The sequence below is a fragment of the Lagopus muta genome, chromosome 5 (assembly GCF_023343835.1).
Source record: "Lagopus muta isolate bLagMut1 chromosome 5, bLagMut1 primary, whole genome shotgun sequence".
Classification (NCBI taxonomy): Eukaryota; Metazoa; Chordata; class Aves; order Galliformes; family Phasianidae; genus Lagopus; species Lagopus muta.
In genome coordinates, this window is record NC_064437.1 from 49,058,292 (window position 1) to 49,073,750 (window position 15,459).

Below are 15,459 nucleotides of genomic sequence, written 5' to 3' on the forward strand. Positions count from 1 at the left end.
CAGTTTCAGTTAAAGGTCAATTGTTTCTCAGAAACAGGTCATTTTCCCACTTACAGGCAAAACTCACAGTTTTTGTTTACCAGAATGAAAACAGGCTGTAATCTAGCTCTGAATTAGGGCAGTTAGTATCTGCCTGAATCTATAACTGCACATATCCACACGACAACAAAAAGTTAGCAGTCTCTCTTATTCTCTGAATGGCTTCTAGCAATGAACCCAGTAGGAAGGAAGAAAACATGCAATTAGCTGTTGTAAGGCACAATTGTCTCATTCACCACAGGCCAGTTCACACCTACTAACTGCTCTCCTTGAAGGTGAGCTATACCAAGCACCAGAAGAGAAAAAGTGGCCGGGGTGTGACATATTTGTGTATGAGGCTATTGAAACGCATCCCCTGGATGTGGCAATGTTCACAGCTTAGTGTGGAACACCCACCTCTGTTACAGATAAGTAGCCCTTTGAGAAGCAGCCTGGGACGAAGCAGAAGGAAGGCAAACGAGAGTGCATATGCCCGTGGTTGTGTGTAAGAGTCCACATGTAAAACACTCGTGTATCTTTACAAATGGAAGTAGATGTAATCTTAAAGGATGGGAGGCGATCGGAAAGGTCAAAGCCCAGGAACTCAGCTCCTCTCCTTACAGGAGGAAAGCTCCCCGGCTATGAACCAAATGCTATCTTCCGCAGATCTTTTCAGTAAAGCACATAAATGCCATTCTTCCTACAGGAGAGTGGCCCCATTGTGCACACCCCAGGCGAAGTAGAGACAAATCAGAGCATTCCTAACAGGGTGCAGAGCAGAGGCCTTCCAACTGCTTACCACACCACTGTGCTCCAGCTTCTTTGGGCCAGGAACATTTCAGTTATCATAGAATTACAGATCATTACGTTGGAAAAGACTACTAAGATCATATGGTCCAGTCATCAACACATAAACACCACGCCCACTAACCATGCACTACAGTGACACATCTATATGGTTCTTGAGCAACTCCAGGGACAGTGACACCTCCACCACCACCTCCCTGGGCAGCTAATCTAGTACATCACCAATCTTTCTGAGAAGAATTTTTTCCTAATATCCATCCTGAACCTCCCTTGGTGTATCTTAAGGCCATTACCTACCTGATTACCTATCTGATTACCTATCTTAAGGCCATTACCTATCTGATCCCCACCTTGCTATAACCTCTTCTCTGAAAGGGAATTATCCCCAACCTGTTCCTCCCCACCAATCCCTTCTGCCTCACCAGTCACCAAACTTCCCAGCACATTTCCCATATTTCAGTGCCAAGAAGCAACTTTCTCTACATCTCATGACAGAAGCACCTTAGTAACTCTTTATAAGAGCAAATGGTTCTACAAATGGGAGACCACAGAACCTGATCTCTTGTGGGTCTGTGTTCTCTCTATGGCATACCCAGAGCCCACTAACATCCTGCTGCAGAGGTAACTGGGCCAGGCTTGGTGCTCTCCCATCGCACAATAGCCAACATGATGTGACTGCATGCACCTCACTTACCTGAGCCTCTTTAGTTCCAAATCCAGAACATCCTCTACGGAATCCTCAGTGTTTTGCTGCCATTCTTGCTCTCTCTTAGCACTGTTGCAATGTAATACAAAATAACAACTCCATCTTGTGCCACCAGTTCTTTTCTAGACTACTCATTCTGAAGACTGCCTATATTCTCTTCAAAACCATAGCTATTGCTTTTTGGCATCCCACCTAAACGTGCTGTGTTCAGCTAAATCTGAAGTTCCAAATTGTACCATTCCTTATTCTGGAATTCTTATTTATTTCAATTAACAAATTGTGCCTTTATTAAATATATATATAAATATGTATATATATAAATAAAACAGGAGCATACTTTTGCTTAATTGTTACTCTAATTACAAGTTCTGGTGCAGCATAAATTTTTTCCCTTGGCATTATTATGAAGCTCATTTCCTTACAAAGTCCAGGATAAACAATTCCAATATATTTTGTTTTAATTATCAGGGTTTAATGGGGCATAATGAGACTATGTTGAGTGGCGCAGAAAAAAGTAATAATTTAATGTGTGCAAAACTATTGAGTGCTCCTAGCTTGACTGTGCATATTTCACCAATTTTGGTGCAGCATTGTGTTTACTAATATTCATTATTACTTACTGAGTTTATCTGGTTTTCAAAGGAAAAACATTCTTTTTTTCCTGGAATCTAAAAAAAATAGGGTAGCTAAAAAAATAAATAAAAGGATAATTCTCTGAGTTGCACAGTGAAAGTTGCAGCTGATACACAGATGGTGGTTCTAGAACCATTCATTGTGCTATGGACAGAAGACTGGAGTATGTTGCACACAGAAGCTGCCTACACCAGTCTGTTCCAAAGGCAGTACTTCTCCCAGTGTTAGCTGGCAATGAAAACTGCTGGCTTCAGTTCTTAGCAACCCTACTAAAACAAGCATAGACAACATCAGCTGAAGTCACCTCTCTGGACTCTCACTAACCAAGGTGCAGTTCCTAAGGACTTAAAATGCCACGAATGTTTGTATGATGAAAGGAAAATAATGCAAAAGAACAAGCCAGGCAATAAATCAATAAAGTGATGTTATGACCTTTCTCCTTCCAAGCTCCTTTTGCCATTGGTTCTGAATTCAATGGCTGTGAGTGACTAGTGTAGCAGTTAGCACCAACCTGCCATCACTCCATCTTATCATGCTGACTATAAACTTCCTTTATTTATTTATTTATTTGTTTGTTTGTTTATTTTGTTCACTCTACACAAATCTTACCTGGGAGGATTTGGGACATTTGTATAGGAATTCTGAACACGTGGAGGTATGACTAGCATAGAAACCAGGGGTTGTTCTGCAGAAAGGATAAACACATTTGTTCTGTCACACTGGGCACATACTGCAGTTCTGAAACTTGTACCTGTACTGAACAGGTTCATACATACACAGTTCTTCCTGTGGTCTGCTGGATGGAAATACAGGGATCTCATCACAACGTTTCCCCCAGCTTGAAGGAATAGAACCTCAGCATCTACTCTGTTTGTCTGTTATATTCATTCATGGAGTCAGAGGCTTTGATTCATTGTCCATTGAAACTACTGTGAATGTCCCCTCTTTTGGCAAAGTATTTGAATTATGACTTTGGGAAGGTAGTTCAAATACAGCACAGAAAGAAAACTGTAATGCTACATTACATACATTTATTTCAAAAGTTGTGTTTTTATTACAGATTAAGTTAATATACTTGAAGCATTTGAGTTTTAAATAAAATACATTTCTTAATTACAGACATTGGTATTTACAGAAAAAAATGTACATAAATATTTTTTGTTTTTTTTTTTTTAATTTTTTTTTTTTTTTAATAAATCTCATTGGAGTAAAAATTCAAAATTCTTCATGATGTTTCTACCGTTGGGAGATGTCAAGTTTTGTGATGTGCCAGCCTCCTTCAAGGATTAATGAAGACACGAAACCTAAATAGGCTGAAGTTACAACTCAGTAAGTTGATCAAGAAACTGCAATGGGATGGCTGCCCACATTAAGCTGCAGCAAGACTCGAAGACCTCATGGGTTCCCCTTCTAGTGGGGATCCCCTCCTATGGATTGAGAAAGAATGAAAGGGAAAAATCAAGTACCTTCCATCCAACCAGCCTTAACTACAGGACCAGGGCAGCAGCCAGCATGTTCTAACAGACCTTCAAAGTTTGGACTACCTTTTTTCCTTTCTGTCTAAATTATGGGAGCTGCAACCCAAGCTTATTGTACAGTCACTGTACAATCGGCTGACCCTTCATCATAGAGGTGCAAGCACTGAGCCAGAAGCCAAGTTTGCTGATGCCCAGATATATATTGTCCTGTGTCCATCAGATTGCCTAGTAAGTCCCAGAGGGACTTATAAGGTGGTCTCTGTATTTGGTAAAACTGCAGACAGGACAGGGGAAGAAGTGCATTACCATCTGCAGTTTATGTATTACTCAGAAGAGATCTCTGAGGTCAGCTCTGGGCACTTAGCCTCAAATCTCTGCTTAGGAATTTTTATTCCCATTAAATCATGTGCATTCAAAGCTGAATGAGGTAGCATTACTGAGACCAGCACCTCCATGCTGGATTAAGGCAGGATCCTAGGGTACAACAAGCACGGCATTGCTAGCTGGTTGAGGGGAGTGATTGCTCTGTCTACACTGCACTGATGCAGCTTCATCTTGAGTACTGCATGCAGTTTTGACCATCACAGTACAAAAAGGCCACAGAACTATTGAAGAGTGTCCAAAGGAGGACCACAGAGATGATGAAGGGTCTAGAGGGAAAGACATTTGAAGAACAGATTAAATCCCTTGGTTTGTTCAGCCAAGAGAAGAGGATAATGAGAGGAGACCTTATTGCGGCCTACAGCTTCCTCACGAGGGTGTGCTGAGGGGCAGTGTTGAGCTCCCCTCTCAGTGACAGGACGCAATGGAATGGCATAAAGCTGTGACAGGTGATGGTCAGGCTAGATATCAAGGCTCTTTACCAAGAGGGTGGTCAGGCACTGGAACAGGATCCTCAGGAAAGTGGTTATGGCACTGAGCTGCTGGGGTTCACAAAATGTCCAGAAAATGTTCTCAGATGTAAGGTCTGATTTTTGTGTGGTCCTGTGTGGAGCCACAGGTTGGACTCAATGTTCATAATGGGTCCCTTAAATATCCTATGGGATAGCATGCCTGTTACTCCTTTGGATATTCAGAGCTTTAACATATGAAACAGTACCTTTGTTTGAATGCACACTTAATGTGTTTGGGATCTTTTACATAACAAAATTCCTGTTCTTGATGGTTTCCTCTGGTTTACAGGCACAGAGTTTTCCACAGAGGTAAGCAGAGCCTTTACAAACCCATGGCTCTTTGAAGACCTGCCTAAAACTCCTTTCCACACACCCATGGTGAGAGGATTTCAAATGCAGGTGAGCTTCTGGTTCACCTGACCCATAATCCAAAATACCAAAGGTAAAACCTTTGGTATTTTCAGTGGCAAATAGGAAACTGAATCCAAGTGTATGCCAAATGCGTACAAAAAAAAAAAATCCTGTTAATGACAACCACACCTTGTTGCCACCATGTCTTTGTAATTTTTAAGAACCACATTCTCCTTGTCATCAAAGTAGAGGAGATTGAGGGACTTCAGTTCATCTGGAACACAGCAGGGCGTGCTGATATCCTGAGACAGTTTAAGTGTATGGACTATGGACTGAACCGTGGCATGGTTTGTTGCATTTTGACTTTCCCCCAAGGGGAAAAGACAGGAGCCTCTGCAGTAAAATGCATTGTATCCACTTGGGTAAATAATCCATCCTGACCATCCAATGGCATGGAAGTCAACATAGAGTTCTCTTCGATGACATGCTGTTACCTGGCTTTTGGAAGAAGGTGCTGCAGCAGTGCGAGGCTTCCTGCTCTTCCTTTCTTTGCTGTTTTTGATTATCAGAGTTTCACGAGGCACACGTAACAAAGCATCATTTTTGGCAGGGTTCAGCTCTGGTTTAGGAAAGAAGCTGTGTGTTAATCTTTCTCAAAGTCGTTTTTCCTTAAGTACAATAAGCTGCAAGAAAACCTGTTTTGAAAATGTACATCAAAGATTTCAAAGAACATTTTAAAAGGGCAGGACTATGAAAGCACTGGGAGAGGTGTGTACTCAATTGTCATTTCTGTTACTTTTCAAAATCTGCCAGGTCTGTGTTTCCCTATGTGGACTAAAAGGCCTCAGTTTAGCAGAACCATAAAAGCTTTACATTCTGCAAACTCCAGGGGCCCTTTTCAGGGATACCTATGGTCAGAATGGTTTTAATGACCTTTGTATGGCTACTCCTACATCTGACCTGCTGTGAAGTGCTAACAAAGGGTGGAGACCACATTCTTTTCTTCTGTCCAGTATTCTCCTCTCAGCAACTCTACCCATATGCTTGAAAATAGAGTGCTTTCCTGAAAAGTAGTCGTTTTGGAAAAAAAAAGATTATGTTTTGGATATGAAAATGTTATGACTTGGTTTAAGGAAAGTCAGCTAGAGAATGAAGCTCACTGACAATCCCTTTACTTTCTCAACGTACAGTCTAAGAACTTGTGATAAATAGTGATGACCTCGAGACCCATGAACACAGGCTGAAAGCCACTGGTGTGCAGGCTGCTAGAAGAACAATTTCTGCAGATTGTTCTTCCACCCACAAGCAACAGGTCAATCTTAGAAATAGGAATCAGTTCCCCAGTTCTGGCACAGCATCACATACAAAGATTTATATTGATTAAATTGGGATGTAGGATTTCACTACAGTAATTCTCTATTTATAACAACAACAAAAAAAAATGAACAGGCTGGTTTCTGTTTTTTTTTTTTTTTTAAACTGTTTGGTTTTGATTTGTATCAGTTTTATCACCTGGTTCTTAATTGTTCTGATGTACAAATGCAATGATTTACCAAAAGACCCTCCAAGCCCAAACCATTACTTCTCCTCCTCATTCCAGATTTTGCTCTTTGCATTTATCTCAGCCTCTAAAATCCAGCCTTAGCTGATTTTACTGGAGGACCCGTGGGAGAGGTAAGGCAGTATTGTTTTGTAATTTAAGGGATAAAGGCGTTGCCTTTGATGAAAAAAAAAAAAAAAAAAAAGCCATTAGTAACAATGCTAATTAGTCACTGAAGTTAAATAGGTGTTTAAAAACAAGCAAAGGACAGAGAAGTTAAAACTGATTATCTAACAACTTCTTCCACTCTTGAAAACTGCACTTCATAACTACTCCCATTTGCTTTACCAGCACTTTCACAGTTTTTCAGGTCACTGAGTTTTTTCAGCCTAAGGTGAAAATTATAATTGCAAACATCACCACAAAGACAAAGTAAATAATGATATTTTTAAAAAAGAAAGAAAATTCCCATCTCTCTATACAACGAAAATAATTGAAGCTTCCCTTAGAATTTTTCATGTTCTAAAATAGAGTTACTGTTGTGTGGACTTACTTGTAGAAGAGGGTACAAAGCTGGAAGACCTCCGTTTATTACTGTTGGTGAAGAGGACAAGGAGAGCATTTCTGCTCTCCTGCAAATTGCCCTGTCCCTTTGCAAATGCAACCAGGTTGTGTTCAATCCTATTGCTGACTAAGTGTGTTGCAGTTATCAAAAAGCCGTGGTTGGAGTTACTGCTTCCAACCCACTTGGAAACCTGGTAATGAAAATGAAACAAGAAAATATTGTTTCAATAATCTTTCCACTGCATTGTGATTAAGAATAATTTACACGAGGAAAACAGAACAGGCAACCAATATAGGACTATAAATACATATACAATCACAGAAGTGAGGTAACTGTAAAGGCTGAATTGAGTTAAATATTTAAACCAATAATTCAACATATTTTAAAATATCATATACATTCCCCAAAGTTACACTTACACAAAGATAATTAATTTTTGGAGAATTTACTAGTGAATAATGAGCCTAAGAGTTAACATTAGCAATAAAATAAATCACCCCTGACTTCAGAACCTTATTTTTCCTAGTAATCTTAGTAACAGAATAATAAAAACTCTCCAGACTTTCCATACCATTAAAACTCATTTAAATCTAACGCAAATGTGGCATTTGAAGAAATTAGCTTATTTGAAGAAATCAGGCAAATTTACTTTCTCTAATTGTTCTAATTACATTCTACTAAATAAGGTCAGGCCATTCTCAAGGAAGGCTATTATGGCACACGATGCAACTCAACCAATCATCCAAGCATATTGTTCAATCTGATCATAAAGCTCAGGCAACTAAAAACACTGTCAGAGCAGATTGAAGCCTCAGAAAGCGTTTGAAACCTCATTTGTATTTTTGCTAAGGAAAGGCATTCTGATATTGATATAATTGAAGGATATCTACAAAACAAGTCTTCCAACCGGCAAATAGAGAATACTATACACAAAGTTAAGATGAAAAACATTCTAACCATTACAAATTCCAGAAATACAGCATTGAATTACACTGCAGATCTCATCTACAAAAAAAAAAAAAAAAGAAAAAAAAGAAAGAAAAGAAAGAAAAACAGACTAGGGTAAAATAGAAGCGGAATTAAAACCTACTCATATCCCATTATCAATGATTTCTTTTTTGACAGTCTAAGGACAAGCGTGCTTCAATCACACTGCCACATTTGGACTGACACCCCTCCTGCTGTCTAGGTTTGGGTTACTTAGTTCTTATCAGAGAACTAAGAACCTGTACTTTTGAGTGTAACGAGTAGGGTCCTCCCCCTGCTGTGTCCTTCAGTTTGAATTGACCACAGAACCCAGCAATAAGAGCAAATTATCAGCTGAGCACTGCCATAACGGATATTTTAGATCTAAAAATGACCAAGAGTTCCCTGCTTACCGTCTGTGTGACGTTGAATACTTCCCAGCCTTCTGAGTACAGAGACAACAATCTTGATGCAATGAGATTTTTTTTTTGTGGATTACTTCTACCGTCCAGGAGCTCATACACTTCCACCTTGAGGAGAGCAACACAACAGAACAGAACAGTGAGAAATGACAGCCATTGTTCTTCCAGCAAAATGGGAAGGATCGAGTTTTTCCACATCTTAAATGGAAAACTGCTCCAGCTGACGCTAAAAGCTGTTTACAGCTTGTTCAACAGCAAAATCAGCAGATGTGTTTGAAAAGTTCATTGCAAGGGAGCTGGACTAGATTACCTTTAAGGATCCCTTCCAACTGAAACGTTTTTATGATCCTATGAGTTCAAAGGCAGGACTATGCTATTATCCTGTATTGTACTTCAGTACAGTTAAGAGTTCTCCAGCACGCTGTATCTTTGCCCTCGAGTTTGCAAAATGTCCGACTCTCCTTTGCTACAAGATGCAGTCGGTGCCAGGGAGCAATTCCCATACTGACATCATTACTTCAAAAGCAAATCAGTCAGATTTGCATCTCAATTTCAAAACACCTCAAAAAGCAGAGAAGTCCAGCGTGGGCCCGAAGGGAAGGGTACCTCCAGAGACAGCATCCCAGCAGCCAGAGCCCTACATCCCTTCTCGGTATGCTGGAGGCGCAGTGCCACTCTGCACCGAGGACAATAATGAAATAAAAATAAAGCAAGTTTACATACTAAGCTGTTGCACTCTCGATCCCTCTCTCATTTCCCTTCCAGATTATTAGCAATTCCACAAGGATGCATGTAATTGACGGTTCATTTCCCACTTACCTTGCAGAAGTGCTGCGGATCGGCTCTCCTGGCCACGCGCCTCCTCCTCAGCTTGAACACCCTCAGCTCGGCCTTCAGCACCTGCTCACCCCTCTCCATGGCGCTGACGTCGAAGAAGAAGCGGTCCTGCTCCACGGGAGCTGCGGGAGAGCGGCCTTTAGCCGCCGCTGCCCACGCCGCCCCGCCGCAGCGCTGCCCCCCGCCGCCCCCGGCTCACCTCGGTCCTCGAAGCTGCGCACCACGTCTCCCTCCAGCAGCCCGGGCGCGCGGGTGATGCCGTTGGCGTCGGCCACCTTGTTGAAGAGATCCACCATAAACTGCGGCGGCTTTTTGCGTGGCAGCACGTCGGGGGGCAGCTCCTCGATGTCGAACACCTCCCTCAGCCGCTGTAGCGCCGCCGCCTGCACTTCGTCCCGAGGTCCGGCGGTCAGGGGCAAGGCTCCGAGCCGCGCCAGCCCCAGCAGCCAGGCCAGCCCCATCCACGGCCACAGCCACCCGCTTGCCATGGCCGGAGCGCCGGCGCCCAGCCCTCACACGGCGTCCGGCCTCGCGGCTCTGTGCGGCGCTCAGCTCCGACGGCCGCCGTGCCCTGGGGCTGTGTCACCACGCCTCACCCGTGCCATTAAAGCCCCGTCAATGCTCAATGGGGCTCGCGAACTTCTAAGCGCTCTGCGAGGAGCGCGGCCTCTCCCCCTCTCCGCTCGGACCGGGCTGCCACCCGCTTAAAAATGAGGGTGAGCCTCTGTAACTTGCAGTTCTCCACCCACAGCCCTCGGTACGACGGAGGGAGCAGTAGAGCTGCAGAAACAAGTCTGCTGGCCTGAGCACTATGCTGGTTGGGGACGAGACTTCTGCTCTCGCAGTGTAGCGGGAGGAGTTGCACTTAATGATCCTTATGAGTCCCTTCCAACTCGGGATATTCTGTGATTCTCAAAGCAGTCAAGCTTCAGTGCAATTAGGCACGGAAGGTTACATGCATAATAATACCCAAGCTAAACTCAGCTTTCAATAATTTTTTATACACCCCCAACATAAGCCAGCCAACCATGAAATCTTGAGGCATCGTACCCACTAGCCCTTTTCAAGGCAGTCTGTCAACTTAAAAGGAGCAATTTTATATTGCCAAGGGTTTATGCTGCCTCCCCAGGCAAAGGAAAGCGGGTTATGGGGTAGATAGACATGTCCCATCTGCTTAGCCACACTATCTAGGATAAGAGTACTGGCATCTGGGCTGTAGGAGAAAGAGGTGGTGATAGAGAGGCTGTAGCTGTGTTAATTACACTCTTCAGCCACTCCTAAATTAGCCTTTTAAAGGAAAAAAATAGAACAGGGATCATTCAAGCAGCTCTGCTACACTCACCTTTTGCTGATCTCAGCTGAAATATAGGATCATAGAATCATTAAGGTTGGAAAAGACCTCTAAGATAACCTTCTCCAACTGTCCACCTACAACCAATATTCCCCATTAAACCTGTCCCTCAGTACCACATCTACATTTTTCTTGAATGCCTCCATGGATGGTGACTCCATCACCTCCCTGGGCAGCACATTCCAGTGCCCAACCACTCCTTCAGAGAAGTTTTTCCCAGTATCCAACCTGCACCTCTCCTGGCACATCTTGAGACAATTACCTTTCATCCTATTGCTGAAACCTGGGAGAAGAGGCTGACTCCTACATCACTACAACCTCTTTTCAGGCAGTTGTGGAGAGCAAGGTCTCCCCTGAGCTGCTGCTTCTTTGAACTGAAGAATCCCAGTTTCCTCAGCCACATCCTGTAAGACCTGTGCTCCAGAACTTCACCGCTTTGTTGCCCTTCTCTGGACACATTCCAGGGCCCTAAATCTCTTAGTGTGGCTCTTCAGTTTCAGACTCCCTCCTACTATCACTCCCTCTAGCCTTCAGCTGTTGCTGTAGCCAAATGTTCAGAGGAAAAAAACAAAACAAACAAAACAACCAACAGCTGTTACTGCTATTTTGTTGATCCAGCCCACCATATGAGGTGCAGAGAACTGGTGCAGGAAAAGGAGAAGCAATGATGGGTTAATCAGAGCAGTTTAAAGAGCACTGTGGGTGCACTTAAAGCTGCAGCCAACTTCAATCCTCAAAATTCTGTAGTTGTCTTCAAAGAGCTGTAGGTATCTTGGCTCATGGCTAACAGCATGGTTGGTGGTAGAATGAATACTCAATGCAACTACCTGCATGAGAGCATGGAAAAAGACTAGTAAGACATGAGAAATTGTCACAGGACTGTTTTTCAGTCATCCTAAAAGCTCAGTTTCCACTCTTCCGCTTCTTTACATGCTCATCCTCACAAACCCTACTCTACCCTTGGGTCTCTTCATTTACTCCTAGTATCCTCCCTAGGCATATACCTCCATTTCTGCTCCCCTGGTGCTGCTTTCAGACATTAATGCCTGGAAATGCATAGCTAGGGTTCCCAAACAACCTTAACTCTGCCCTAGAGGCAAAGATTTATGAAAAAATCCTCTCTGTTTAATATAAGCTGGGACCACAAACAATGAAATGCCTCAATCACAGTAGTGCAACTGCAGAAATTCTAGCCTACTGTTAGCCAAACATAACCCACTGAGTGCTGTGTTCTTTTATTTTCATATTTCTGATTAGGCAAACAACATAATGAAAGCCTCACTCCTTATTCTTTCGTAAGAATGTATGACTCACCACTTATGTAAGCCTTATACAGGAGTTGGTCATAGCTCCACTGATGATACTACATTCTAGATTGCAATTAGTGCAAGGCTTCAACATCCCTGTTCTGTACCATAAAAATAGTGTGTTCTCTCCACTTACATGTTACTAGCAGTGTGGCTTTGGGAGTCTAGGAAAAGCAGATAACCTATAGGGAACTATGATACACAGCTAACAACATAAAATTATAGGTGGATTCTCCAAAGAATTCAGTACTGGCATTGCTTTTCCTTCTCCCTCTCTTAAATGGATAAACAGCTTGGAGTGTCTGTAGAGTTCAAAACTGACAGGCTTTCAGGAACAGATTATGGGTAAGAACAGTGGGATTTATTTTGTGGCCTATCACCACCTCGTCTTTGATCACGTAGCAATTAATATGGGATAGCAACACTGAAACAGCATGGTTCTCCCATTGTATCATTAATTGGCAGAGCAAAGTCTATTCGTGAGCCTTTGTTGCATATTTAAAAGCCCTAACAAATTTGGTTTTAAATGCATGGTCATCCCTGCTGTCTGAAATGAAGAGCTCAGCTCTGATTATACCTCCCTTTTCCTTTAATCTGTCAGTGTTTGTTTCATTTTAACACAAACTTCTTGAAACTAGTGAACAGAGCAGGCTGGAATTTGCTTCTTTCTCAGAGGAGTGGCCTAACTCTTCTCAGGACTTTCTGTCCAGGTTCTGTATTTTCTAGCTTGATTACTCAGTAATTTCTTCTTTCTGGATAAAGGAGTTGTTTTTGATTTTCTGAGCACAGTGTGATGCACTGCAGTCTTCACGATGGCTTTTGCTGGTTGGGAGCAAAAAAAAACCCCAAAATTGTTTCACTTGCTTCATAGCAGCTGCCTTAGAACCATTTTATAAAGAAAAGAGGATGAACCTTGCATGAGAGGGGTCAGATTTCTTTCTGCTTCTAACGTTAGAGGCAGCAAAAACAGAGTTACCGATGAAATCTATGGATTATTAAGGCAAACTTTACCTTCCCAATCTTAGCTAAAGGAACAGGACTGCACCACATCAGCAATACCATGTGAAGTAGGAATGTTGACATCACCCCAGAGCCTAGAATAGCAATCCCATGAGGGGAGGGTAGATGGAGAGAGCCACTGAGTTAGTAAGCGTACATTCAGCATTTAGCTTGAATGTTGGAATGGGGAAATTATAAATGGCCTTAAGTAGCAGAGAGGTTTTACTGTTTATCTAATATATAAATATCTTTCCCAGGGGAGGGAAAACTCCCAAGTGCAGACTAGCCAGCACATCCTGACTCCAAGGCATGTGCCTCATTGAAGTCCTTCAAAAACTGGACTGTCAGTGTTTTGCGTGATAGTTTTCTGCAGACTACAGTTGCTGAATTCATGATCTAGACAAGAAGATGCCATATTACCTTTGTTTTTCCAACTAGGATTCTTTGTACTCTGCAAGCATTTCCTGAAGCATTTCCAAAAAAATTGTGACAGATTTCTTGCCTTTCCCCCGAAGACTGAACCAGTCAGATGGCAGAAAAAGAAAGCAATAAAATATCTCAACCAAAGTCTCTGAGCAATTTATAGCAGAATTCAGATCTCCCTGCTCTTACAAAACCAAACAAACAGATTATACCACATTTTAAATTGTCTCCATGCCTACACTGCCTAACTTTATTCCTTCCCAGTTTTTCCTCGTGGTTTAATTAATGGATTGGACAAGTATGGTAAAGTTTCTACAGGGTCTCTTAACATCTCATCTTTTCTCCAACTTAATATATCATCTAAGAAAGCACAGCCACAACCAGCACAAGAGGAACTGCATCATTCTAGATCATTCTTCTCATTGAACCACTGATGTAAATAGGTCACTCCAAAACTAATGTCTGCTATTTATTTCCATGGAAACTACAACAGATGCAATGAGTACAATACCATTATTTGATAGTGATTTTCAGCTACAAAACCCTGTTTTTCAATATAGTCACCCACCATTAACTATATGTTTTCACCAGTGCTGAACAAAAGCTCGCATGCCATGCTCATAAAAATCTGCACCATTGACCCATTGACAATCTGACCCATTGTTTGGCAGCTGCTATGACAACGTTGTTACTAAGAAAATGTAGCCTATGTAATCCATCTTTCCTGAACAGATGGAGGTCAGAAGGGGCCAAATCTGTACTATACAGTTGGTGTGGTGGGACAGCCTGGACAAGATGGGCGGTGTGTTCCACAGACTTCAAACTGGTGTGGGAACCTGGTGTTACTGTATTGCAAGAGAAAGGTTGTCTTCTTCTCTAGCTAGACTCAGGAAGTTTGAGCTTCAGTTTAGTTAGCACTGCAATGTAGTGGTCAGAGTTGACTGTCCAGGTTCCAGAAGGATCACCCCTTTCCTATCCCAAAAGGGAGTGCACTTTACCTTTTCAGGCCTTTGTCTTGAACATTTTCTTAGATGAGGAATTCATACGCTGTTCAATAGATTCTGAAAAACTTGCATATGGTGTTCTTTCTGTTCCTGTATGAGCATTTGTGGGAGCCACCTGGAGCAAACTTTGCAATATTCCAGTGTTGCCACCATCATTTCCAACATATTGAAGCTGATATTCAGCTCCTTACACAGTTTTCTGGTTGTAATCCTCTGATTTGCACAGATGAGCTGATCAACACACTCTTCATTTCAGTGTGACAGCTGTGCATGGCTGTCTGGAACACAATATGTCTTTCATTACTGAAATGCCCCACGGACCACCTCACTGTGCTCACATCCCCTCTGTGGTGTCCATAAGCATTCAACAAGCATCAGTGAGTGTCAGTGAGTGCAATTTTTTCTGCATGGAGGAATTCAGTGACAAATCTTTGCTTCATACACACCTCCATGTCAGATGCCATTGTGTCAGACTGTCTCTCTGCTGCCATCTGTCACAGAACAAAAAACTGTGATGGAATATTTGTGGGAAGGTTCAACCTCTACTGTCATACAACAACATTTGCCTCTGATGTAGCGGGCCAATAATAAAATAGGAGGCGTTACTTTCAGAGCAGCCTTTGTATATCTGTTCCTCAACACCTTCTCTATCCAGGAGTGAAAATTGCTTAGACTGGTATTGCTAGTATTTGACATCAGAAACACAGCACTATGCAAAAGAGATGCAAACAGGGTATTAGTCCACCAATTTTATTATTCATCTACCCAGTCCTTACCTTAAAAACAGCATTATTTGATGCTGGAGCAAATTGTTACTATTTTGGGAAAAAAAAAAAAAAAAAAAAAAAAAAAGGTACCAGTCTTTAAGACTGGTTTGTCAAGTGAATTTCAAATGAATTACTTAAATGCTGCTTCCATGTGACAGCTTTCCCTGAAGGACACATCCCATAACAACAACTATCACACTGATTTTTCTACTTACGTGATGCCTTCCTGGACCTTTTTCCCTGATGAAGTACAACTTACCTTTTAACGACTACTAAAAATCACTGCCTTCACCTGTCTCCATGGCTTTTGAAAAACATGTCCCAAACTGCATTTCGAGTTCAGGCCAAAAATAGAGCCTACAAGATTAATCTTACACAATAATAGGATCTTT

At 42.1% G+C, this 15,459-nt stretch overlaps 1 protein-coding gene across 1 annotated transcript; it reads right to left on the reverse strand.

The window, feature by feature from the left end:
* Nucleotides 1-3,484: 3,484 nt before the first annotated feature.
* Nucleotides 3,485-9,797, reverse strand: LOC125693593 (bone morphogenetic protein 2-like). Its single transcript, XM_048945736.1, has 5 exons — nucleotides 9,416-9,797; nucleotides 9,199-9,338; nucleotides 8,371-8,487; nucleotides 6,980-7,181; nucleotides 3,485-5,505 (listed from the first exon to the last, which is right to left on the reverse strand). The coding sequence occupies exons 1-5, from the start codon at nucleotides 9,702-9,704 to the stop codon at nucleotides 5,060-5,062; spliced, it is 1,194 nt and encodes a 397-aa protein (XP_048801693.1). The 5' UTR covers nucleotides 9,705-9,797; the 3' UTR covers nucleotides 3,485-5,059.
* Between the last annotated feature and the right edge of the window lie 5,662 nt (nucleotides 9,798-15,459).